Source organism: Mastigoproctus giganteus, chromosome 1 (assembly GCF_048544385.1).
Source record: "Mastigoproctus giganteus isolate SK-2022 chromosome 1, ASM4854438v1, whole genome shotgun sequence".
Lineage (NCBI taxonomy): Eukaryota > Metazoa > Arthropoda > Arachnida > Uropygi > Thelyphonidae > Mastigoproctus > Mastigoproctus giganteus.
Window position 1 is genome coordinate 254,200,831 of NC_143575.1, and position 27,716 is coordinate 254,228,546.

The following is a 27,716-nucleotide window of genomic DNA, read 5'->3' on the forward strand; positions in this document are numbered from 1 at the left end:
AAAGGTACTGTCAGTATTTAGTGTACTTAATCTTTGAAATTAGCCTCAAACACTTCACTTAGGTCATAAATACATGCCACATGCTAGTTTCCAAATAGTTCAGTATATAGAATCCCAGTCGTCTTGGTAAGAATACCTTTTTGTACATGCAGCTGATCTTGTTGCTCTTCTCTGTACCTTTTTCAGCAGATCTATATCCCTCCTAAAACGAGGTTTCTAAACCAGTTATGTAGTATTACGGATGTAGTATAACCAGCTTTGCCAGCAGGGACAAAGAGGTGGTTATCCTATTGGGATAACAATGTGATAATCACATCTTTTCACCTCTTGTCAAAGTTACTATATATATATCATTGATAAAACCCTGTGAGTTTGTCTGCACTGCTCAGAGAACTTTATGTTGAATCGTGCTAAAATTATTAAGTAGTCTATTGCAGTTATAAAAAAAAGGTAATATTACTTGATAGTGTCTAGTGAGAACTTGTATAATTCTGTGCACAATTGCAATCGTGGTTTTCACTGCTAGATGTGGCTGATATCTCATAAAACAAATTTGTTTTGAAATATTAAAAAAATGCTTTTTTTTATGATATAAACTGTAGGTGTCCATGTGCTCACATATAGGGGGTCCATAAGCAAGGAAACATGTTTGACTGTAAATAATAACACTATTTTTGAAATGCAGGGCATTTCAAAAATGATGGTCAATAATTTAAAGGTGAAAAGTACAAACTAAAATAAGCAAAAAAGTCCCAGTGAACATCAGACCACAAATGAACTGTTTTCGAGATAATGCACATTTTCTGTTAAGATCCGCCACTGACTATGGGAGCACTGGTTTAGCAAAGAGCTGTGAATCCTTTTTGGATGGTTTCATTAAACATAAGATAATATATTTTTAATTTTTGGTTTCAAACCCACTGGATTTTATAAATGTTACATGTTACAGGATGTTACAAAAGGTATTCAAAATGCTGTACGCAGCTTTGTAGTCTTCTCTGCATTGAGTTGTGAATCCTCTGAGGCATTCCTGGGTCATTTCTGATTTGCTGAAAGGCTCCTTCAACCCAACACTGCAATTCCTCAACTTGTTAATGTCAGAAGTGTACACCAAGCTTTTTACATGATCCCATGTACAAAAATCCATAGGATTTAAGTCTGATAATCTGGGAGGCCTACCTCTACCTATCCCCATTGATTATACCTTCTAGTTAGATATCGAGTCACAACTTGAGCAAAATGTGCCGGTGCACCATCATGCATAAACCACGTGTTCTGGCATTGCTGAAGTGGAACATTATCATCATCAAGGAGGTCTGGAAGAACATTCTGTAGGAACTGAAGGTACAGCTTTCCTGTTTGGCAGAAAGTGTGGTCCAATTAGACAGTTGCCCAGACATTCAACGAGAAATGTTGCCGATGTCGTGACTTGTGAATTGCATTAGGATTTTTGTTGGATCAAACGTGACAGTTATGAAAATTAAAAATACCATCATGAGTAAACCCAGCTTCGTCAGTGAACAAAATGTTGTTTAAAAATTGGGGGTTCAGGACACACTATTGTTGCATCCACTGGCAGAAGTTCACTCTGGGACAGTAGCAGGGCTTTTTTGTGATGGTACAGCATATTGGCACCTTTTTTAACAGTGTGTGACATTTGCATGCAGTACATTTCGAAATTTGAAATATTCAGTAATTTCTTTTTCACATGTTTAATCATTATTCAAATACATATGCTTAAAGTTATTTAACTAAATTTGCATTATTCACTGTCTATTGTCATATCTAAAATTCCAAAAATGGTTATAAAGTTTTATATAGAAAATATCACTTTATAACCATTTTTGGAATTTTAGATTACTCAGTTGGACCTCTGTTTAACAAACTTAAAATAGTTTCGGTTGAGCGAAAAAAAATTTCATATAACGAACATATTAGGGAGACTTGGTACACACTGTTCACACTTCTGGCCTACAGGCAATTAGTGCTGCTGCACGAATTAAGAGAGCTAAAGGGATTATTCCACTTAGTGATACTCATAAATCCTATCCGACCACCTGTCCCACATACCGAGAACTTGCGCTGGTCGAGGGGTATTCCTGATGCGAACGATGGGCTCTGGTCAACCTTCTACTGTAAGCACCCTCTTCGGGAATTAGGAGAGAGTGGTTTTCTTTGCAAATAATCAACTGTTGTTTCGCAGAAGTGTGTTTTTTTCCGTAAATCTTTCTGTAAATTTTTCATATCTCTATTTACATGGTTACAGTACCTCAATGACTTCCACATTTTGGAGAGTTTCACGACAAAAACAATTCAAATTTAAGAACTAGTTCAAAGAGCTAATGACAATATCGATGACAAGAAAAAAAAAATGAGGATAATGAAGGTATTAAACCTTCTAAACATGACGAAGTTTCAAAAGCTTTTTTTGAAACTTCGTTGTGGCCTGCAATGTTGAAGATGTTCCTGAGAATACAAAAGGTATGTTAAAACAAATGCAAAAACATTTTAAATGATCGATGTACAGTAAATACAGTGTACAACAAAAGATAACCAAATATTTTGAAAAATAATTCTTAAGTGTACTAATGTTGTGTGCATCATGTCGTATGAAAAAAAAAAAAAAAAATCGTATCTTAATTTGTTATGTATTAATAAATTGTTTTGAAATGTTAGAAAATATATTTACCATCTTTTACTGTATTTTTGAATGTTGAATTATTTTTCATTGTGAAAAAGGTCATATTTCTTTATAACGAAATTTTTGTTTAACAAATTTTTTTGCAAGAAACAATCGACTTAGTTATATAGAGGTTCCGACTAGATTTATTGGGAATTATCTCACTTTCGCAGGTGTTCTGTTCATCTAAGAAGTACCACCCACTTTGGGAAACTCATGTACCTCTTTCTTGACTCCCCCTCCCTCTTTGGAAATGCCATTTCGTAGGGGCTCCTATTGGTTCACCACTAATGTTTCTGTGGCTTTTGTTACAATGTAAAAGTTTGTTCAACACAACTTTGTATTTGTGTATTTTCAATTCAGACCAACAGTTTTATTTATTTGCCCGTGCGGTAACGAGATTGTAAGTGAATTAGTATTAAAAAAAAGCTATCTTGAACCGTAAAGTACCAGGGATGACTGGCCAAGTTGCTGGACTGTTGATCAAAAAAATGATTTCTGTGCGAAGTATAATTGGTTAAATTATCAAAATAAGAGACTTGGCTGTGCATTACGTAAACAAATTGGAACTCTTGGAGTGGAAAAGAAGATGAAGATTTCTAAGGAATGGGCAAATAATGAAGTTACATATTTTGGCGAAAGCAGACAGCAACAGCTATTGTCTTTAAGAAAGAAAATTTTCAATCATAAGGAAACAGTGGGACATAAAGTTGCTATAAAATTGCTTGTGGAAGCTGAGAAAGGATCCTTTGAAAATCTGGGTTTAAAGAGTTTATCGCACAAAAAATTAATAACAGCAAAAATTTTTCACACCACATATAAGGTGGCCAAAGAAAATCAGTCTTTTCATAATTTTGAATCAGAGATTGACCTACAGGAATTAAATGGGATTGACATGGGTCGTATTCTTCATTCAACAAACGCTTGCATTAACATCTTAAACCACATTAATGATGAAATGAGAAAAAATTTGGTTAATAAAATCGTTAAGTTGAACAGTAAAATTTCACTGATAATTGACGAATTGACCACGGTGATAGGAAATCCGCTTTGATCATTTACGTTCGAACTTGTATATTTGACTGTGGAATGAGATCTCCCGTAAATTTGTTTCTGGACTTGATTGAACTCGAAAGTGCTACTGCAAAAGGGATATTTCATTCTCTGCTCGATTGTCTTCATCATACAGTATGACGGAAAACTATTTAAAAACCCACTTAGTTTGTGTCACATGTGACACAAACTAAGTGGGTTTTTAAATAGTTAAACTACCCATCATAACAGCTGCAGTGGGTGCAGCTGTTATGATGGGTAGTAAAAGTGGCGTTACGAAACTAATGAAACAAAAATTCCCTTCTTTAATAGTGTGGCATTGCGCTAATCACTGATTAGAACTATCAGTTGGTGATACTGTGAAATCCGTTGCAGGTATCGATAGATTTAAAGCATTTATTGATAAACTTTATGTCGTGTATAACGCGTCGCCAAAAAATGCCAGAGAATTGAAGGTGTGTGCCAAATCGCTGGATATTGAACTATTAAAAATTGGCAGAATTTTAAGCACACGATGGGTGGCATCGAGCTTCCAGTTTGTTTCAGCTGTTTGGAATAACTATGAGGCGTTAGTTAATCATTTTCAAGAAGCAAAGAATATCTCGATGTGGGACCAAAAAGAAAGACGTACATATGAAGGATTGCAGAAGAAAATTACGACTACAAACTTTATATTAGACTTAGGTTTAATGTGTGATGCTCTTCAAGAATTATCAGACTTGAGCTTGGACTTGCAGGAGCGCGATATAGATTTGTACAGGGCGAATAAAAAAATAGAAATTGTTGTACAACATTTTCTTGAAAGACAAACAGTTCCTGGACGATATTACAGAAATGCCGCCGAAGCTGCTGAAAATCTATGATTTCAAGGATTTTCACTTCGTGGGACAGACTACAGAAATTATTCTCCAATCAGTCCAGGGCTTTCTATAGGACTTTGAAACAATCAGTAGAAAGCAGGCTGCTTGATAGTAAAAGTGCTGATTTTGCAGCGTCAGCCCAAGTACTTGATAAGAAACATTGACCCGAAGGTACTAACTCTCAAGTGACATTTGGTGAGAATGAAATTAGAAAATTATCAATTAGGTTTCAGTTAAATGAAAGAGATATAATTCGTGGGTTTCAGGAATACCTAATTGAAAAGATGATTTCGGAAGAATTGAAGAATTTAATGAATGCTCTGAGTACGATACCAGTTTCATCAAGTGAATGTGAACGTGGATTTTCACAAATGAATCTGATTGTCAGCCCAACTAGAGCTTCGATGATGACAAAAACAGTTTCTTCACTACTGTTTCTTAAAATTGTAGGCCCACCGCTGACATGCTTCGATCCAGCAAAATATGTCGATTGGTGGCTGCTTCGGAAACATCATCTAGCAACAGACACAAACAGTAAGAAAAAAACTCGACATATTGGGTCGGATGAGAACTTAATAAAAATTTGGAATATTTATAAAACTTCATTATATTTTTACATTTTACTTATTATTTTTTTATTTATTAAATAAGACTCACCTTTGACTTATTTTTTTATATACTTGTATAATAAATTTATGCTTAATAAACTGTGTTAATAAAATTAATTTGTCATTGTTATTCCAAAAACATTACTACTGAAGTAACAATATCAGGAAATAAATTTTTAGTTTACTTTTCATATCCTTTTAATTTCAATTTGGTAGAGATTCAGTATCGGGTACAGCATTCCGACTGCTAGCAATATGGCCGTGATTGACGGGTGCTGACTCCTCCCAGTGTCACTTGATCTCCTTAACAGACGGCATGTCTGACACCCACTGTGTACCACCTGTGCCGACACGGAATTTTTCCTGATAGCAAAGAATGAGTATAGACACCTATTTTTTCACAAAAAAAGCACTGGACAGTAGTCTGTATTGCTGAGACCTTGTACATGCCAGATGCGATAGGGGTACAGTAATTTGCAATGACAGATGGACTAAGAAAATAACAGAATGGTACCCAAGAGGAGCTGGAAGACAATTGAGATGGACAGATGAAATTCATGAGTTTGTGGGTAGTAAATGGATGGCCATTGCACAAAACAGAAGGAACTGGAAAGTTGCTGGAGAGCCCTTCATCCTGCAGTGGATTGAAAATGGCTGATGATGATGAATTTGTGATGTAAAATTTGCCACACTGATATGACTCAGTACATGCTCTTGCAGAGCAACCCTCCTTGTCAAAATTCCTGGATTTTGTTCTATTCTTTATAACACCCTTTCCTCAACATCAGGTGTTATGCTTCTGGGCCTACCTGCTCGTACTCCATGTGTGAAGCACCCATGTTCTCTAAGCCATTGATGTACCCTGATGAATGTGCACATGTTGGGCTGCTTTTGGTGGGGAAATGCTTCTTGGTACAAACGTGCAGCTTCAAGTGCACTGCCATTGGCTTTACCATACATGAAGTGCACGTCCCCATACTCTTCATTGCTGTAACCTCTTTCCATGTTGATTATCCTTTGACAAGTCTCAGAGCATTGAGAGAGGGGAAAGGGAGAGAATGAGCATAACCTAACCTAAACAAACAAGTCAGTGGTGGATCCCAACTCTGTACAATTCATCTTGTCAGTGGTAGATCCCAACTAGAAATGTGCAATATCTCGAAAACGATTCACTGAAGGACCCATGTTTACTAGGCTTTTTTTGCATATTGTAGTCTGTACAGTTCACCTTTAAGTTATTGACCATCACTTTTGAAACACCCTGTATATAATATTATAAAAATATATATACAGCAATACCCCGCATAGCACTAATAATTGGTACTGAAACTATTCCGTGTTATGTGAAGCCGTGCTGATTGAGGTATAATTATAACGGGTTTTAATTGAATGCATACCAGAAACAGTCTATAAACAAATTATAATAAATCTATAAACAATTTGCACTTGATAGCCAATTAAAAGGATTTGAAATTTAAAAAAAAATTGCAAAAATTTTATTAATGATAAGGGAACATCATGAGAGATGAGAAAAAAAAGCTTTGAAAAAGTGGTTGTTTATTTAGGTGTTTCAATAATGAAGTCGGTGAAGCTGTCTCTTCTTTTTCTCGGTGTACAAGTCTTTGTAGCATCAAATCCCATCTTGTAAAATTTGTCATACCTTGATGCTATGTTCAACATTTGGATCTCCATTCGTAATCGCCTCGCAGGCCATTTCAACCCCCCCCAAAAAACTTTGTCCATGCTTAGGTTTAGCATTTCCTGCTTTTGACTGTACTAGACTATATCCCCAATTTTTGTCTCCTTATTTCTATTTCTCTACCTTCTTAATTTCTACTTTCTTGTTATTCCATTCAATATATTATAATATATATTTAACAAATATATATATATACAGGTAACACTCGTATAACACAGTAGTTAGGTTCCTATAAAATGTCATGTTGTGCGGAACCGTGTTATAAGGGACTAAGAAAAAGTACAAAAAGGAGGATTACATTCCAAAAGTTAACAAAAATAGACTATTTCGTTAACAAATTATTAACAAAACTTACAAAAATACACCATTCTAGATTTTGTGTATATTCTACTCTCTTTAAAAAATCAGTAATCTGGGTTTTTTTGCATTTGCTTGATAAATCTTTGTAAATTTCATTGTATGGAACTAAGCATTGTTTGAAGCTCCCTTTTGAACTTCCTTTCAATCAAGAATCTGCATTCAAAAAATAAAATTCTAATTGCTCGGCTAACTTTATCCTTCCTATATGCTTTTTAGTGTAAAATTTGGATGTTGAGAATTTCATCTGCACTGTCATCCTCTGAATTGATTTGGTTTTACCTCCGATGCCATTTCTGAAAAATCCGCCAGCCTCTTTTTCTACCAGTAATTTTTGAATGTCTTCAGTAATCATATCTTTCTTACTAGGAGCATCGGTGACTAAGGCTATGTTAATCTGTTTATAGCATCTATAAATTGAGTGTGTCCTGAGGTTAATTTTCTGTTTTTCTGGACGAAAAACCAGAGGTTCCTGGAGAAAAAAACCATGCTACCCCCTCACCTGAGCCCGACTGACTCTGCCACATTGTAATAAAGACCTATAAAAATTCCTCCCGTCATCGATGGGATTCGAACTTAGGTCATTTCCATCCAGTGTGGGGAGGAGGAGGGTGATTCTATCAATTGTGCTACCCATGAGGGCTTCAGTAATCATATCATCAAAATCCTTCCCTTCCTACCGATATAGTAAGTTCTACTATCGCACCGATTCCCTTTTCTGCTGGTTCGACCATATTTTCTGAATGAACTGACTCTGACCATACATTTTTCCACACGCATTTAACATTGACGGTTTTACTTCTTTCAGCGATAAAGCTATGGTTCTGATACAGTCCACAATTGAGAAATGTTTCCATGCCTCCATTACTTCAATAGATCTGGAATCAATTTTTTCCAAAATACATTGTAACAATTTTCTGATGGAATGAGTTTTAAAGGTGGATATAATGCCTTGATGTAATGGCTGAATGAAAGAAGTTGTATTAACCTAGTACAACTGTGGTGGTAGGAACAAAACTTCAATGTTTTGATGACTTAAATCTTTTGGATGGCCTGGTGTTGCTATCCAATAGTAATAAAACTTTGAAATCTAGATTTTTTTTTCATAAGTTCAATAGCACAAAATGTAACGTGGGGATTTCCCAACAAAATAAAATACAGGGATTTCTCAATATATTTTGTTTTAATAGTAAGTCTATAGCAGGGATTCAAAAATAGTGGAATTTTGAAAAATTACATCCAACAAAAAGCAGGGTTTCCCCCGCACAAAAGCTTAAAAATACCCTGCTATGCGAGATTTATAGAAATTCTCTAACCATGTTAGATTGAAACTGTGTTATATAAGTACCATATTTTGCGAGGATTGCCGCAATTTATCAGTCGTGTCAGAGTGAAACCATTTTGTAGAATTACTATGTTATATGGGGGTTGCCTGTATAAACAAAGCAAAAAATATATATATTTTGATTGATTATGATTTTGTCTAAAATACAAAGCTACCTGAGACAAAAACAGTCTCAGCTAGCTTTCCTCCTGCCATGGTTCACGACACCTTCGGATGGGAGTGGGATAGCAGTCTGGGAGATGACCTCCTGTCCATATTCCAGCCCAGATTGAAGCATGTAAATGCAGTTGTAATTGCATTTATATTTACATTGTAAATTCACACACGAATGTAATTGTATTGTAAATGCAAATTTAATTGCCTAATATTGTGTTATGGCCATTCATGAAAATATCAAGAATTAAATATTCAATAACAGAAGTGTTTGGTTAAATTTTGCCAACATTGAGTTTTTCAAAAAAAAAGAAAGCTTAAGGTGACATTAGCAGCAAATGAACACACACACACAGAACTATTCATAAAGTTATAGTGCATGCATTGCCACAAGAAGTATTCATCGAAAGTGTGCTCTAGAAGTTGCTACTCAAATTGTAATAATTTGTTCAAACATCTGTAAACCTCTCACTAACAGGTTTAAGCTTCTTGCTACAACATAAAACAACCAAATCCACTTTAAAATGTAATCACTAGTAGTTAACACTGATATTGCTTTGAATTTAGAAGTAATTAACATGAATGTGTGAAACTGGAAGTTGGAGATATGCAAAAACCAATACCTGTCTGGCTTTCCTGAAATATAAAGCTGTTAATAGTTATTAAATGTTATTAACTAGGTAAGAGTTATAGACTGAATCATAAGATGTTTTTTGGAATAAGCTGCTTCAATGGGTAGTTGTTGGTTGGAGAAATTAAAAAGTTAGCTGGATCAGACCAACACAAGGGGATTTTTTTTTTTTTTTTTTGTTGTTTTGGTTTAGCAAGGAGAGCAAAAGCTTGGCTTCTTTGGACTACACGACTAATACTGATATTAAAATGCTTGTCTTGAGGAACTCAAATAAAAAAAAAAAAAATTGTGATTGTATTGAGAATTTTTGAATCACACTTGTATTTTTAATTAAAATATCCATTGTCTTGCATGTAAGAATTTAGTTATCTTTCACAATAGATAGAAAAATGATTGCATTCTGTATGGCAATATGTCTTGAGTTTTTCATCTATAAAGATAAATCATGTCATTCAAAAAGTCTCAACCAGAAAACGAGTTAATGATATCAACCAGAATTTAATGAGTTAATTTAATATGAAATTAAATACAGTAGACTCAATTTTCCTGGATAGATAGTAAAAAAAAATTCCCGGATAATTGATTTCCTGGTTAATCCAAAAATACAGTAAGTCCCCAACATACATAAGAGATATTTTTCAGGACTTCATGTATAAGTCGAGTTTTACGTACTCGGGAATGACTAACAAAAATATTGCTACTATATCCCTAGTATGCCAAAATTACAAAAACCACATAATATCATTAGAAGAATGAAGAAAAATAGTTATATATTTTTAATTAGTTTGATTAAAAACTTTATCTGGGGACAGCAGTGAAGTAGCCAGAGTGGCACATAAGAAAAGAAAACATATAAGAAAAAGTGCATGCTATTGTACTGTGAAAACTGATTTGTGTAAAATTCCTGCATTTTACCTATCATCTGCCTACATCCCTATACTTTTGTCCCTCTACTGTACTTTTTGGGAAAAGAAGTGTTTGGTCATTTTATCACATTAGAAGTAACTGTAACTATTGAAAACAGACTCTGAAGGCGAAACCCTAATCTGATAACTGCAGAGTAGACTGTACAATCAGTTCTTTTCGCAGAAATTAGATTCACGAGTCTGGAAATTGTGAACCCTCACCCCGAACAAATATCAGTTTTGTTTTCATATGGCTGTAACTCCCTCTCTGTTTTGGTCCCCAGTTATCAGCCCTGAAGATTAGCCTTCCCCCTCCCCACAAGATCAAGTACCAGATCGATGGGAGCGTGGGAAGTGTATATGAGAAGGACCCTATATATATAGAGAGATAGGAGAAGAACGAGAGAAAGTGTTAGAACCTGTATAGGAATTTTGCCAGTCTTCGAGAGAGAAATAAGTTAGGGTACGATGAAGGCTTAGACCACCACTCTGAGTTTCCAGCCGAATCGATTGAAACAATACAGTCGCCATTCAAGTTATTATTATTATTACTAGCCATTTAGTGCAAGGAAGCCTGAGGCTTATGCTGCACCAGCTAAAAAAAAAAAAAAAATTTCGAGTTACCCTGAGTAAGAGAGAGAGAGAGAGACAGAAGTAGAAGGGAATCACGAAGAAAGAGAAGAATGATGATATCCAGCTCAGGACCCTGGGTGTGCCAAACCCATACTCACGAGATGTGAGCCGCTGGAGTTGCAGTAGATAGTCATTCCTCATACTGTTATGTTTTATTTTACTCTTACCGTCTTTTAATACATAAGCATTCCTCCTCAGTAATATAATTGTTGTTGCTATACATCATGACACATTGTCTGTAAATTAGAATTCAACTTGACTAGTTTATTCCTAATGTTGCTACACAAATTATTATATACCTCTACACTCCCCAGGATGTGGACTGCAAGCTAGAGATGAGCAAGCTACCATAGAAGAATCGCACAAAGAATGTAAACATGTCACTAACTCACATCACTAGCTAGAGGCACAAAAGGTGTCTTTCCATTGCTTATTAATGTTAAGAGTGTAAGAAAAGATGTTCTGTGCTTATATTTAGCTTATATGTATATTTCTGCTATAGTTTGATAATAAATTGTTTTGTTTGAGTATCCCTGCCTCAGACCTATTCTCTTGCTGCATGTCAACCATAACATAAGTTTTAAAATAAAGAACTATTATTATGGCAATCCAAAATCTGACTGTAACAGATTGAGTTTTGTAGTGAAAAACACAACACTGGTCGAAGCTGCAGGTTCTATTCCCTACACAGCTGAATAGATCTTTTAGAGCTCGAGACCATTGTCCTATTATAAAAGCCACTAGGCAGTCACATAAGTTCATTGGTATTGTTGGGAACATGCTTCAATTCAGATTTTTTTAGCATCCAAACCATTCCCAATACTTAGGCATATTGCATGGCACTTCGGGTATACAGAGTGATAAAGCCCAGCCCGGCATAGTAATGAGGTTCCCCCCCCCAAAAAAAACCGCCAGGATAACATTTGTATTTCGTAGCATTTGTGTCGACCGCTTCTCGTATTCTGTTTTTCTCCCTTATTATTCACCGTTGCCACTGACAAATCTGAATTCCGCATGATACTTGTTAATATTTGGCCATTTTCATACAACCTTATTATTTTAATTTTCTGATCCAACTCGATCGCTTTCCTTTTCTTGATAGATTTACTAGTACCGCTGTCGCTTATTCTCTTAGTCAGCACCATGAAGCGCCTCCGTAGCCAGGTGGGAAGGAGCAGCAGTGCGTAGCACATGCTTCTTGATTAGACCGGGGTTCGAGCCCGTCACCACCAAATACGGAGGATGCGGAAAGGTCAAGGAATGACCACCGCATATCCTGGAGCAATATGGCCTTAGTTGCTAATGCTCCTAAAAACCAAACAACAACAACAACAGCACCATGATAGCAGCCAGCCAAAATTAAATTTTCTGAAAAGAACTTCACAGGTTAATGCGAAAACTCACTATTATCACCCCACGCCAGCTCACATTTTACTAAAGCATATTTCTGAGGTTGCTACCATAAAACAATAAAAACAATTTGCACTTTCCAGGTTACTGGGTTTTCTGTTAGTGAAATTCATTATAAACGGGTAGTAAACTTGATCTTATTGCATTTGCTATAATACCGATAGTTAGAATTCTGTGGGTTTTTACGTTATGTGGGTTATTACGGTGAAATGTGTCTCTCCTTCACTGAAATCTTCAGTCATATAAAAAAAAATGGCTAAGTTAAAGAAAGCCAACACGAGAATGATGAGAAACGTCGGATAACTTATGCAGAAAATTAGTTTCCCGACACCGGACTCTATCCCTGCTCACTCGGTAAACAGATGGTAGGTGTTATCGGTGTGGAGCCGAAATCAAGAAGGATATATTGATTGACAGGTAGGCGTGGTAAACAATGAAATGATTAGTGGTGGGTGCTACAGACGACAAGCTACTGCGTAGTCATTGGTTGGCATTATAATGTGTATTTATGAGTAAAGAGCGGTGTATAATAGTTGTGACGAACGGCAAACAGGTAATAGTAGCAATGAATCTTTTAAAGATGGAAGAAATTTGTAAGGAAAATAAAACGTTGGTTGATTTTTTTTTTTTTGATGAAAACTAAATTAATAAAAGTTTCGTTCTGTTCATTTTTATGTTCTTCATTATGTTTTTTCTCATTATTAGAAGCAGATTTTTGGAGTTCATGAGTGTTCTTACTGTATTGTTGATTTAGGTTTAGTTACGAAAAAAGTTCTATATTTTCATAACCTGACCTTAAATGGTAGGTGAGGAAATAATAGAAAAGGTTTCCTTATATTTCGTGACCTAACCTTAAACATTAGGTTAGGAAATAAAGGAAAAGAAAAAGATTCTTTATAATATAGTGAATAGCTATTGAGGTGTCGATTGACATTATGATATGTGTGTATCCGCACAAGTGTCTTTAAAAATAAAAGTACAGTGATAAAAATTAATATTTTGTTATGCGCTAGTCCACCCATGATTCTAAAGAAAAAAGGTTAGTTACCCCCCTCCCCTCCATTTTGGGAGGTGTTCAAGCTCCCTTGACCTTTTTTCACTGTTATGGAAAGCGTTCATTAGGGCAAGTTACCATTAGTGCTTCTGAGTGCTACTAAAGTGATACTAAACCAGTGTTATCGTGTGTTGTGTTTGCGCACCAATCAGCACATGGTTTACCACGCCTACCTGTCAATCAATATATCGTTCTCGACTTTGCTTCAGACTGATAAACCTACCGTCTGTTTACCGAGCGAGCAGCGCTAGAGTGTCATATCGGGAAACTAATTTTCCACATAAGTTATCCGACGTTTCTCATCGTTCTTGCGTTGGCTTTCTTTACCTTCCTCAAAAAAATGTATAAATAACGTAACGCAAGTCTAAAGCTACATAAGTCGGGGACTTCTGTATCGGAAAATGTTCAGAAACCTACGTAAAAAGTATGGCGATAGGCAAAAAATGAAAAAAACTTGCCACGCATTACTCACATGTCCAATATGCAAATAGTGCATATTGGACATGCATTTATTTTTTGTAGATTTTAAATCTAATAGCTTTCCTTTATTTTTCACAATGTCTCGTATGATTTGGTCACCAATATTATAATGGTTCATTAGAGATTTAACAGATGCACCGTTTTCAATCATTTCAAGTTTTTGTTTAATTGAAAGCATAACTCTTGCATTTGCCCATCATTTTCGCGATTTATAAACAAAAAAATTCGACATTCCTGACATAAATAATGAAACAAAACTTGTCCTTTTGCGGTGCAATGGAACACAACAATCAACGTGAGGCATTAAAACAAACTAAACATTTGGTCTCTCTTTTTTTTTTTTTTTTTTTTTGAGCGGCAGGTGTGAAGACAGCAACGGTTGTAAGATGATAAGTACTCTAATCTCCCAATGATGACTTATAACACCACTTCTTGTCGCTTATTTATGACTTGCAAAACATCTGTTTATACCTATTCTAGTTATTACTTGAATTTTATGATTTCTGGTTGATTTTTTTTTTTTTTTTTTTTTAAATTTGGAGTCTTGAATTGTAAATCGAGAGTCTGCTGTATCTTATTTTCTGGATGATGAGATGCATTGGATTGTAAGGCACACACGTTTTAGAAGACAAATTTAAAAAAAAAATATTTTATTTGTATTTATTTATTACACAAATTCACAAGTGCATAATCACCAAAAGGTCAATGTTAAAAAAGTCTTTTGCTCATTATATAAGCCTTTTACTCATTAGAAGTGGAATGAAAACATGAATCAGTAGCATAACAGATAAGAGTTTCACATGTATTTTTATTACTTTTAGGTATATGTGATCAAATCTGCACATAGGGATTTTTTTCTCTCCCTAATTATTCCTTAATTCCTTTAACAGAAAAAAAAAGAATATGATATAAATTAGAGATATCAACAAAAGGCATGTCACTGAGAAAAGAAGTTACTGATGATTAACTAACTACAGAACATTAAACTGTAACCTTATTTTTGTCCTTTCTATTACAGTAAGCACCAGTTATAGTGATCATGTTTGCAAATTGAATTTTGATTCTAATAAGCGAAAATTGTTGAAAGTTATCCACAGGCTATAAAAATAAAGATATAAAGCACAAATTTGCACTTTATTACCAATTAAATGATGTGTGAAAATCGGAAGAATATTATCCACATGTTAGCAAAATAGAAATTAATTTATACTTACACACATAGCTTAATTAATATACATATTAATTAAATATAACACTTTGTAATCTGATTATAATTTTAAATAGTCACTTATTTTAGATTGCTTTAAATTAAAACTACAAAGTGTATAGATTTTTCAATATTGTATAACAGTCTATATTCACAATCACTTGCACCAGTTTCTTCCAACGCTTTCCTCAGGACGGCTTCACGAGTTTGTCGTTTTGTAACTGGAATTTTTTCAGGTTCATCTACAATTTCCTCCTCCTTGGTGAATTTATCAGTAACAGACTGGGCAATTTCTTCTCTTAAAGCTGTAATAACTACCCATTTATAACAGATTGTACAAACAAAAAGGCCCAATAAACTAAAAACTGTTAATTGTTTTTATTGTTTTATGGTTGTGACCTTCAGAATGTGCTTTGGAAAAATATCACAGAAGTGTTCAAAATTGATTTTTATAACTGAAGATATGCTACTAATAAATGATAAAAGTGTAGTGTATTTTAATTTGAATTGGTTCTTTGGAATTTGATTCTCTAAAGCGCTGATTCTAATAACCAGTGATCACTATAATCAGTGTTTACTGTACTTATATTTTTTATTTGATAACAAAATATTTTTGAGAATTTTACTTTATTAAAAGGTATTTGATCAAGATTGTGTGCTGGCCAAAGTTGAGTTCAAGTTATAGTTATAAGTTTAGTATACTTTTTAAAAATGGTCCATATGCAAGACATTTTACTTAGTTTTATGCCAGATTAAGTTAACTTTCTGTGTCCTATTAGGATAATTATATAAGATTTTTGATTATTTATTAGTCATTATGTGAAAGACATTGCCTGAACAAAGTGCAGAATTTCCTGTACAAACTGGTTAAAAATTTTTTTATTATATTAAAAATTTAATATAATCTTTTTTCTTGTTAATATGAGATAACTGACAGTCCCACCTTCAAAAATATCAAAGTTGCTTAATACCCACCAGAATCTGCAAGTTGTAATTGATCTCTTAAAAACACAGTAGTTTTTAACTTTTATATTTTAATTAAATTAATTTTTTCTTTTTGCATTTTTAACATCCCTTGAATAATGGAAATATTTTTTACTGTTGATTTTAATAGAAGAAATTATATTTACTTAACTTTTTGTAAAATCTGATTACATTCTGCAAAAAATTAATGTTTAAAAAAGCAGTTTAAAATAAATAATTAAAGAGAAAAAATAAGTATCTTTTGCATAATTAAATAAATTATATTTTTTTAAATAGAAAAGCTCTTCAAACAAAACAGGATCCAGATTTGTTTATGTTGATGGCCGTGTGCCACCCGATGAAGAAGTAAAAATTGTCCAGAGGTTCATAAACAATAAAATTATAACTTCAAAGGTAATCCAATTTTCAAGAGAATTTGAAATAAATATCATAAGGATATTTTCACACTTTGCAATTAATGACAATTTGTTATACAACCCAAAACTTCTTCTGAATTCCTTTATTTTAACAAATGTATATCCAATGCAAATATTACTAAGAAGGTTTTTTAATTAATTAAGAATTACCTAGAAATTAAATTTTAATTAATTTCTTAGTAATTCTATTGCACACAGATATATAAACACTTTTAGATATGCTATAGAAATACAGTATCTTAATCGTGAATTAAGATATTGTATTCGTCACTTTGATGAATACAATACCATCACGTTGAAGACAACACCATGTTAGCCTCTTCAGGGTTATTGCACCAGATGAGAAACTTTCTCTAGTGGTGCCAGTGCTGAGAGGCACTTCTAAATGTCTCACTGGCATCCTGACACATTGATATCTCAGGGAGTTGCCTGATTTGCTGCTCTTAATTCTAGCTCTAACTTTATTGACAGTTCTATAGCACATACTTTAAAAAAGAACTCAAGACTGGTACAGAAAAAAAACTGTCCGAACAGTACTATACTTTTGTTGTTCTTCCACATCACAGCCAATTAACTTATCAATTTTACAGGTTTACAGAGGGACCAACATGATTGTTTTCTTCATATTCAAAAATATATTTTACTATCATTCTTCATAATTATTAAAATAGTTATGGTTGTTCCATACAGGAAATGAACATTGTCTGTCTTATCTCTATTAGGATGATTGTTGAGACAAGTAGATTGGTTTCACATTCTTTGGTATGAGATCATGTTACCTTAACTATATTTTTAACATGACTACATTCGAATGGAAGTTAGTGCTTGTGTATATACTGCCGAACACATCCTTGGGGTTGGTAATGCTACAATATTTACCCATTTGTGGATTGCAGGATCATCTAGACAAGACAGCGGTAATAATTCAGGCACAGCATGGGTTTGTCAACAGGAAGTCTTGTCTGACCAATTTGATTGGATACTATGATGTGGTCACAAAGGAACTGAATGCCAAAAATTATTTTGATATCATATATTTGGATTTCAGGAAATCTTTTGACACTGTTGTGCATGGAAGACTGCTGTACAAATTGGAGAGGTATTGCAGTAAGGGTAAGTTGCTACAATGGATAAAGGGATGGTTGAGTGGGAGAAGAGAGAGTGGTAATCAATGGACACTTCTCTTCGTGGACTAATGTTATTAGTGGAGTCCCCCAAGGGTTCAGTGTTGGGTCCATTGTTATTTTCTGCATTCAGTAATGATATTGATGATGGTATATCAGGCTTAATGTCCAATTTTTCAGACAATACAAAGGTCGACAGGGTTGTTAATGACAGTATGCTGCTGCAACAGGATCTGGCAAAGTTGGGTAGATGGACTGAGAAGGATAACTGAAGTTTAACATTGACAGATGTAAAGTACTGCATGTGGGTAGCAGTAACCCCAGAGAAATGTATCAACTATGTGGTGTTACACTCAGGGTAGTGGAGAATGAAAGAGACCTGGGGGTAATTGTGCAGTCAGATATGAAGTTTTCTGAGCAGTGTAGACAAGTTGCCAGAGTAGATCATGGGGTCTTGTCAATGACATGCAGGAATTTTGCGGGTAAGAATAAGGAGGTGATTATCCCCTTGTATAACACAATGGTCAGGCCATACTGTGAGTACTGCATACAGATCTGGAAGCCTTATTTTAAGAAGGATGTAGGGTTGCTAGAATGAGTATAGAGAAGGGCAACAAGACTGGTGAAGGGAACAAAGGGGTGCTCTTATGAAGAAAGGCTTAAGTTCTGCAAATTGAAGCTTCTGGAGACTAGGCACCTGCGAGGGCCCCGAGTGCCAAGCGATCTTTCTAGTGCGATTTTCCTAGGGCGAGTACTAGTGCTTTAATATTCCCTCCACCACTCGCAACGGTAATGCTAACTGCTCACAACGTTACTGCTTCCCTCGCTGAGCAATGTTACTGCTTCACCGCTAGCAACGTTACTGCTGACCCTGCTTGCAGCGTTACTGCTATTGCTAGCAATGTACTGCTTTCCTCTTCTGCTGATCGCTTGGTCACTGGTTGGCACCGCTCCTGCCTCCACGTGACGGGGTCGGTAACCTAGGAGAAGGAATTCCCTCTTCCAGGGCTAAATGGAGCAGCGATGGATTGCGATGCATATCCATCGCTAGAGATGGATGTGCATTCAGAGCATGACTTGAATCGTCGGAAGAGACTACAGACAGAAAAACAAACTACAGACATGCCAGCATTTCTCATAATGCATTCCCAATCCACACAACCTGTTGGCAAGCTGTCGCCTTTTCTAATACAGAAATGTTTAGAATCGGTTGTTGGATCTCCCAAAATGGGTAAACGTCTCCAATCCGGAGACCTTCTAATTGAAGCTTCTAAGCCAAGTCACTCTGAAAAATTGTTAAAATTAACAACTTTTAACAATATTCCTGTGTCAGTAACAGCCCATGACACTCTGAACATCTCTAAAGGTGTTATCAGCGAATGGGACTTACTAAATGTGTCTGAGGAAGAGATCATTCAAGAGCTTAGCGAACAAAAAGTGACTCATGCACGGAGAATTATGACAAAAAAAGATGGCAACCTATTACCAACCAGGTCCATTATTTTGACATTCAGTACTCCGAATCTCCCATCTTCTGTAAAAGCAGGTTACTTAAACTGCAAGATTCAACCGTACATCCCGAATCCCATTCGCTGCTTTAAGTGCCAGAAGTACGGCCATTCTCAGATGGCATGCCGAGGCGATGCTGTGTGCCCTATTTGCAGCTCCAAGGAGCATTCCCAAGGAGACTGTACAGCTTCCACTCCCACTTGCCCAAACTGTAAAGGAAGCCATCCTGCATTTTCTAAAGTGTGTGATCTTTGGAAAACATGGAAAAAAAATCCAGAAGTATAAAGTGGAGCCCATGCCTAGCCGATCATATGCATCGGTCACCAAAAATAGCTGCTCAGCTGCAACCCAAACAGATGTCTCCATCGAAACCAAATATTTCCTTTGCCACCTGGGCCAAAACTGTGCTAACTTACAATAAGAAAACTAGTCAATGAGACCAGCAACGCCCCAATCAGCATCCCAACTGATGCTATTTCAACCTTGCCCGAAACAACAAAATCAGCTACTATTGAAAACCAGAAGAAAGTGAAACCATGCATTAGCAACATAAAAATGGAGGTTCAGTCAAAGGATGAAGACACAGTACTAGAGTTACATGCTAATGATACCATAGATACAGGATGCCCAGCCTTTCCCAGAAATGAAAAATCAAAACTAATCAGACAGAAACCTTCTCAAAAAAAAAAAGTCAGATCAGTCTTCCTCAAATAAATCCAACAAATGAATTCCTTCAATGGACTGTAGAGGATTATGCAGTAATATAGATGACTCGAATGATTTACTCATACAAACTAAAGCAATAGGTGTATGTTTACAGGAAACCTTTTTATCACCACAAGTTTCTCTGACAATTAAAAATTATACTGTATTTAGGCAAGACAGGGATTCTGACACTCCTGCTCGTGGTGGGGTGGCTATTCTTATCAAAACTAACATACTGTCAAGACATCTCCAACTACAAACCTCTTTAGAAGGTTGTAGCGGTTCGGATAGCAATGGGAATATCGTTAACCCTTGCATCCATTTATATCCCACTGAATTATTCTTGCTCCCAGACTGAATTTGCCATCTTATCACACAACTGCCACCTCCAATCTGTTTACTTGGTGATTTCAACGGTCACCATCCATTGTGGGGATCTTCCACCATGGATAGGAGAGGCCAATCAATAGAAATATTCCTGGATAACCATAACCTGACTCTGTTAAATTCTGGCTCTCCAACTCATATGTTAGTGCTAAATGGTCCATTCCACAGTGACCATTTTTAAATAAATAAATTTTCTGTTTATACTCCGGGACGACCAAACGGTCAGAGGAGTTTACAAGATACACAGAATACAAGAAACAGTACCGTATTCAGCAGTCACGGGCTTGAACCCCGGTTACTCAAGGCACGTGTACTTATGCACCCGCGCGCCTGACCACTAGGCTACGGCAGCCTTTCTATCATCAGTTCAATTCAAACACAGACTGTGTCATGTCCTAAAGGCCATACTTCTTGGAACTTTCATAAAGCAGACTGGAAAAACTATTCAACTTGTGTCCTACTTGACAAACTATATGTACAACAAAAACATATTGATGACATAACTGATCACATTACAAGCCATATATTATCTGCAACAGAAATTTCCATTCCAAAATCTGATCAGCTCAAGCATGTACACAAAAATCAGTGGTAGAATGAAGAATGCTCCAAAGCAAAACGAGAAAAAAAACATTGCCTGGAACCAGTTTCGCAGATTTCCAACTACCGCCAACTTAATTATGTACAAAAAACTAGAGCCAAAGCAAGACAAATTAGGAAGATAGCAAAATGTGACTCCTGGATTAAATTTGCCTCACCTATTAACAAAATACTGACACTTGAATCATTTGGAAAAAAATTCAAGCTCTCAATGGGAAATTTCTACCGCTGCAATCTCTGATAATACAATGCAATGGGCAGGACTTATCCTCTCCTACTGACATTGCAAATTCTTTAGCTGAATCTTTTTATAACATTTCTGCCTGTTCCTCTTATGTGATCTCCTTTCAACGCAGTAAAACTGATTCAGAATGTCATAAGTTTAATTTCGCAACTAGACTTTTACTTCTATATAACCAGCTGTTTACTCTATCTGAACTGAGAGAATCTTTGAGGAAATCTCCAAACAGTGCAGCAGGACCAGACTGCATTCACTACAGTATGCTGAAGCATCTGTGTGAAGCCGATCTCGGCATACTATTACTCTTAACTGTATCTTCTCAGAAAATACATATCCTCTGTCATGGTGTCATTCCTATATTTGTGCTATTCCAAAACCAGGCAAAGATCCTTCTCTAGTTGAGAATTATAGACCAATATCATTGACAAGCTGTTTGGGCAAAATCTTTGAAAGGATGGTACATAAGAGGCTCACCTGGATTCTAGACTCCGAAAATCTCCTTTCTGATCACCAATATGGCTTCTGTAAAAACAGGTCCACTCTAGATGTACTTGTAAAAATTGAATCCAACATTCATAATGCCTTCGTCAGAAGGCAACATCTAGTGGTGGTCAACCTAGATATTCATAAAGCATTTGACACCACATGGCATCATGGTATTATTAAAGATATGCATCAGTTGGGGCTGAGAGGACATCTCCCTTTAATAATTCAGAACTTTTTAAAATTGTGTACATTTCAGTTCCGATATAAAAACATGCTGTCAACATCTCACATTCAAGAAGAGGGTGTCCCACAGGGTTTCATATTGAGTCCAACCCTATTTAATAATAATAATAATTTTCTGTTTATACTCCGGCACGACAATCAAGTCAGTAGAGTTTTACAATAAATCGTCAATACAAATATTTATCGTATTTAGTAGTCACGGGCTCGAACCCCCGTTCACTCAAGGAACACGTGCTATGCACACTCGCTCCTGGATCAACAATATTTTGGAAGAACTTCCAAAAACGATTGAAGTATACATGTATGCTGACAATCTCACCATATCCTGCCAATCGCAAAGAATGAATACTATCAAAAGACAGCTATAAATTGCTTTAAAGAGAATTCAATCCTGGACCTTACGAAATGGATATCATCTCGCTGAACAGAAAACCACTACCACTCATTTCTGCAAACTTTGGTCACTTCATCCTGATCCAGAGCTAAAGATAAATAACGTGCCAGTTCCTCTTGCTCACACTGTCCGTTTCCTTGGCCTGATACTAGACAGGAAACTGAACTTTCAAGCACATGTGACCTACTTTCGAACCATCTGCTTGAAGAAATTAAACATCCTCTGGTGTGTGTCATCCATGTCATGGGGCACTGATCATCATACCCTCATCCGTCTTTATAGAGCTCTCATCAGGTCTCACTTAGACTATGGCTCTCCAGTATATGATTCAGCGAGGAAAAGTACTTTAGAACGACTAAACACCATCCAGCACTGTGCTTTGAGAATCGCTCTAGTCGCATTCAGAACTTCCCTGGTTCATAGCCTTTACATCGAAGCTCATGAACCTCCCTTACATCTTCGCAGAAAAACATTACTTCTGATGTATGCTGCAAAAATCCATAGTCTGCCCTCTCATCCTTGTTGGAGATGTCTCTACAATACTGAATGCGAGTCATTTTACATCAGTAAACCTAATGAAAACCGACCTGCTCCACTTTGATTTAAGGAACTGGCTCAATCATGGAATATAGAAATCAGCAATATATTTCAGGACAAAACACCACACCAGATCCACCCTGGAAAAATATCTGTGCAATATATGATGATTACTTTCAACAGTGGGGAAAGAACACGCTGTCTCCTTCCAATATCGCACAGTTACATGCAACTTACACTCTTTCTAATTCAAACGCATGTGAAATCTATACAGATGGATCAAAAACCGAGACCCAAGTAGGTGCTGCTGCAATCTTCCCGTCATTTAGCACTTCTGTCTCATTGCCAATAGAATGCAGTATCTTCACTGCTCAGCTCTATGCAATAAACTTAGCTCTGGATCACATTATTGAACATCTAATTCCGTCTGCTTTAATATACACTGACTCACTCAGTGCTGTCTCTGTCATAAATACCAATACCAACTCCTCTCACGCTGTAATAAAACAGATTCATTCTAAGTTACTTGCCTGTAAGGATTTGAACCAAATTGTCGCAATCTGCTGGATCCCAGGACATTCTGGAATAGCTGGCAATGAAAGAGCAGATCATGCAGCCAGACAACCAGAAACCACTATTTTGCAGACTTTTCAAGTTCCATATACAGATTCATCATCATCAGCCATTTTCAATCCACTGCAGTATGAAGGCCTCTCCAGCAAATTTCCAGTTCCTTCTGTTTTGAGCACTGGCCATCAATTTACTACCCATAAACTCATGAATTTCATCTATCAATCTCCGCCCTGGTCTTCCAGGATTTCTTCTAGCTCCTCTGGGTATCATTCTGTTATTCTCTTAATCCATCTGTCATGTCTTCGAGCTATGTGTCCTGTCCAAGACCATTTTAGTTCTTTAGTTTTGATAAGAATGTCCTTTACTTGAGTTTGCTGCCTAATCCATGTGTTTCTCTTCTTATCTAACAGTCTGATTCCCAATATAATTCGTTCCATTCTTCGCTGTGTAGTTCTCAGCTTCTCTTCCATTCTTTTGGTGAGTGCCCAAGTTTCACTTCCATAAGTCATGGTGGGGAGTATACATTGGTTCATTATTTTACGTTTCAGACAAACTGGGATATTGCTCTTCAGTATGTGACTATATTTCCTGAATGCTATCCATCCAAAATTTATTCTTCTCTTGACATCCAGCCATTTATCATTATTACAGCTAATAACTTGTCCCAGATAAGTATATGACTCCACCTTTTCAATTACTGCTCCTTCAATCATTATTTCCCTTTCTGTGGCATACTTGTTCATCATTACTTTTGTTTTAGCCATATTCATCTTTAGTCCAAAATCCTTACTAACTGTGCATAACTGATTAAGATTTTCCTCTAATTCTTTGGGATCGTGGCTTATGACCACAATGTCATCTGCAAATCGTAAATGGTTTAGGTACTCTCCGTTCACATTGACTCCTTTCTGTGACCAGTCTAATCTTCTGAAAGCTTCCTCAAGGGCAGCAGTAAACAGCTTCGGAGATATTGTGTCTCCTTGTCAAACTCCTTTCTCGATTTTAAATTTGCTACTGTCTTTGTCTAGTCTAATAAAGGAGGTAGCACTCTCATATTTTCTTCAAAATCATAATATATGGAGTATCTATGCCTTGTCTTTCCAGTGCCCGAAACATTGCCTTATGCTGTATGGAGTCAAATGGCTTTTCATAATCCACAAATGCCAGGCATAAATGTGTTTTATATTTATTTGCTTTCTCCATTAGCTGTGATATTACGTGAAGGTGATCCATAGTTGAGAATCCTGTCCTAAAGCCAGCTTGCTCTTTCGGTTGATTCTCATCAAGTATTCTTTCTAATCTGTTAGTAATGACCCTTGTGAACAACTTGTAGATGTGGGATAACAAGCTAATTGGTCTATAATTTCCAATTTCTGATTTATCTCCTTTCTTATGCAGCAAAACTATGATTGCATTATTCCACTGCTTAGGCGTCACACCTTTTCTAATGCACTTTGTGAAGAGTCTTGCCAGTTTTTGTGTTATGTCTCTTCCTCCCAATTTTAACAACTCTACAGTAACTTCATCTGCCCCCGGGGCTTTCTGATTCTTCATTTTCTTCAATGCATGTTCTACCTCATCAGGAAGAATATCGGGTATGTTGTATGTGTTGCTACTTTGCAATCCATCTTACCCACTGCTGGTATAATTGCCTCGCTCCTTGTATAATTCTCTATAGTAGTCTTCTGCTATTTGAATTATGCCTTCTCTGCTGTTTATAAGTACACCTTCGCTATTCTTCAGTTTCAGTATCATTTGTCTTTCTGTATTACTGCTCGTGGCTGCTAATTTAAATCCTTTGTTTTCCCTTAATGCTTGTTCTACTTTTCTTGTGTTAAATCTTTTTCTGTCCTCTCTGAGTCTCTTTCTAATGGCTTTGCATAACTCAGTATACTCAATTTTCTCCCTGTCAGTGTTTTTCTTGCTCTTCATTTGTCATCTGTTCATCATGACTAGTGTTTCTTGACTAATTTTTATTTCTTTGGATTTCCTTTTCCCTATAGGTTTTTTTTGGGCTTTATCACTTTCAGAAAGTTGTAATATTCCTCGTCGATATCTTGGTCCTGAGCAGTCTGCAGAAGCTCAGACTTGTTCTTAAGTTTAAGTACATACTGCTTTTTCTCCAGATTACAAACACATTATCCGTAAAGCATGTTATAACAGCTGGTCATTAATTTGGAAAGGTTATCCAGGAAATAAACTCTACCAAATAAAACCGGAACCAAAGCTGTGGCTCTCCAGCTTCCGAAAAAACAGGCGAGATTAAATAATTTTAGGAAGGCTAAGGATTGGGCATACTCACCTCACTCACCCTGTATCTATTAACTAATGACAGCACTCCCCAATGTACATCATGTCAAGTACAACTGACCATTCGCTATTTGTTAGTGGACTGTCTCCACTTTCAAAATATCCGCTTAAACACCTTTAAATCAAAAGCTAATACACAGTCATCAATAAATTTATTACAGATTCTGGGAGTGATTCTAATGAAAAAGAACTATTTACTTTCCTAAATCGAATAGGAATATATCAAAAAATATAGTTATCACAATTAAGCTAATATTTAATATTCACCATTAGAAAGACACAATATGGCCTTAGCAATCTATGTGTCGTTAAACTCAACAACAACAGCACCTGCGAGGCAATCTGATTGAGGTGTATAAGGCCTTGAATCGATTGAACAGGCTTAATTCGGATGGGATTCTTCCTCTTGCTCAATTTACAAACCTAAGGAAATTACCTCACTGTTAGGAAAGTTGGACTGGAGGAAGTCAAAGAGCTCGAAGTGATTAGTGGAGTTGGGAGAATGGTAGAGACAACAGATGAATTTGACAGAATGAGGTAGAGAGATTTTAAGCCAGAGGAGATTCCAAATTACCAAGTCTCTGACAGGGAATATCGGAATGGACATATGCACAAGTACCACCTTTTGAAGTGAAAGGAATCATAGAGCGAATAATTTGGGCAACTGAAAAGAGTAGTAGTCGAATCAATCGATAACTGAGATTCTGTCAGAAAAAAGTACATGGTGTGTGGCCGACTGCAAGTGGAAATGGACGTCGTTGAGATTAGAATGAGACCACGTATGTTTGTGAAATGAACTAGGAAGTGTTTTGGAGGTTTATATCTTTTTGCAGATAAGCTTACTCTATTAGTTTGACAATTCATGGTGTATTCAATAGTAAGAAAAAGTGGGGGGGGGCATGCTGTATGAAGTAATGAAATTTTTGGATGTGGTGTCCACATGGTAAGAATATATCCAGATCCTTGACATAACGTGGCCTCGACAATGCCCCCTGCATACACACTACTCGGACTCCTTCCAGTCACTATCTGGCAGAGTAGAGGTAGCAAGATTATACACTAGCTGATCTGGAAGCCTCCTAAAGAGTTACCAACCCACCCTACTCTCTCTCTCTCTCTCTAGGGAACCCTATAGAGTAGGGTGGAAAAGTCATTCGTGTAAAGGTTAAACTGGGGTTTCATGGAGGACAACTTATTGTGGGTCACTGATTTTTATTCCTTGTCTTCCTTTTTCCCTGCCCCCACTCTCTCTTCACTCGGACAAAACTTACATTACTTTCCAGGTATAATTTTTTGAAACAGTTTCTGTATTGAAAATTTTGAGAAATCTCTATTAAAAATCCAGTCACAATGAGTGTCTGTCCTGATTCTGTGTCACATTTGCTGGAACATGTCATGAAATCACAACAAGATCAGGACAGACAATGAGTGTCTGTCCTGATCTTGTTGTGATTTCATGAGACTTCCAATGGTTTAAATTTGTTCCCATTTAATTATCACAAAGCAGAAATGGATAACTCCACATATTTACTTTGATTTTAATTTTAAAAACATATGTTCTGTTTTAGTAACATTGTAATTTTTAAAAAAATTATATTATTTGTGTTTATTTAAAAATATAAAATACGTTTGTCTGTACTAATTTTTGGTTTCTAATTTGATTATTTTAAATATCCTTGCAGTATACAGCATTGAATTTCCTTCCTAAAAATCTGTTTGAACAATTTCGTCGCATTGCGAATTTTTACTTTCTTTGTATTTTTATAGTTCAGGTAAGATTTAATTATTTAAAATGGTTTATTTAAATATTAATTTAAGGAATTAAAAGCCAATTAGATATCTAACAGTGTCTTATTCCTTCACATATAGGGACATTCCCTGACTAGAGATTTTCAAATGTCTACCCTATCTCAAAGGGAGAAGAGATTTTTACATAGTGCATATTGATCATTACAGAAATAGAGAACTCCTTGTTGTTTTTCCCTTTCAATTTGGGTGATTGACTGTGGAAGAAGTCACCCAAATTATAGGTAAACAACAAGTTTTTATGTATATTATCTTATGTGTCTGTGTAACATACTTTACCTAAGCATACGCCATAGATTTATCTAGGTATGTCTTTTGCTATACTC

At 36.0% G+C, this 27,716-nt stretch overlaps 1 protein-coding gene across 1 annotated transcript in view; it reads left to right on the forward strand.

Annotated features, from left to right (window-relative positions):
- Window positions 1–8,795: 8,795 nt before the first annotated feature.
- The window catches only part of LOC150091794 (phospholipid-transporting ATPase IF-like), a 438,958-nt gene continuing 420,037 nt past the window's right edge, over window positions 8,796–27,716 (forward strand). The window contains exons 1-3 of the mRNA XM_090369752.1: window positions 8,796–8,879; window positions 16,336–16,452; window positions 27,267–27,356. Coding sequence (XP_090225878.1) covers window positions 8,796–8,879; window positions 16,336–16,452; window positions 27,267–27,356 — 291 coding nt within the window. The remainder of the gene's footprint in view (window positions 8,880–16,335; window positions 16,453–27,266; window positions 27,357–27,716) is intronic.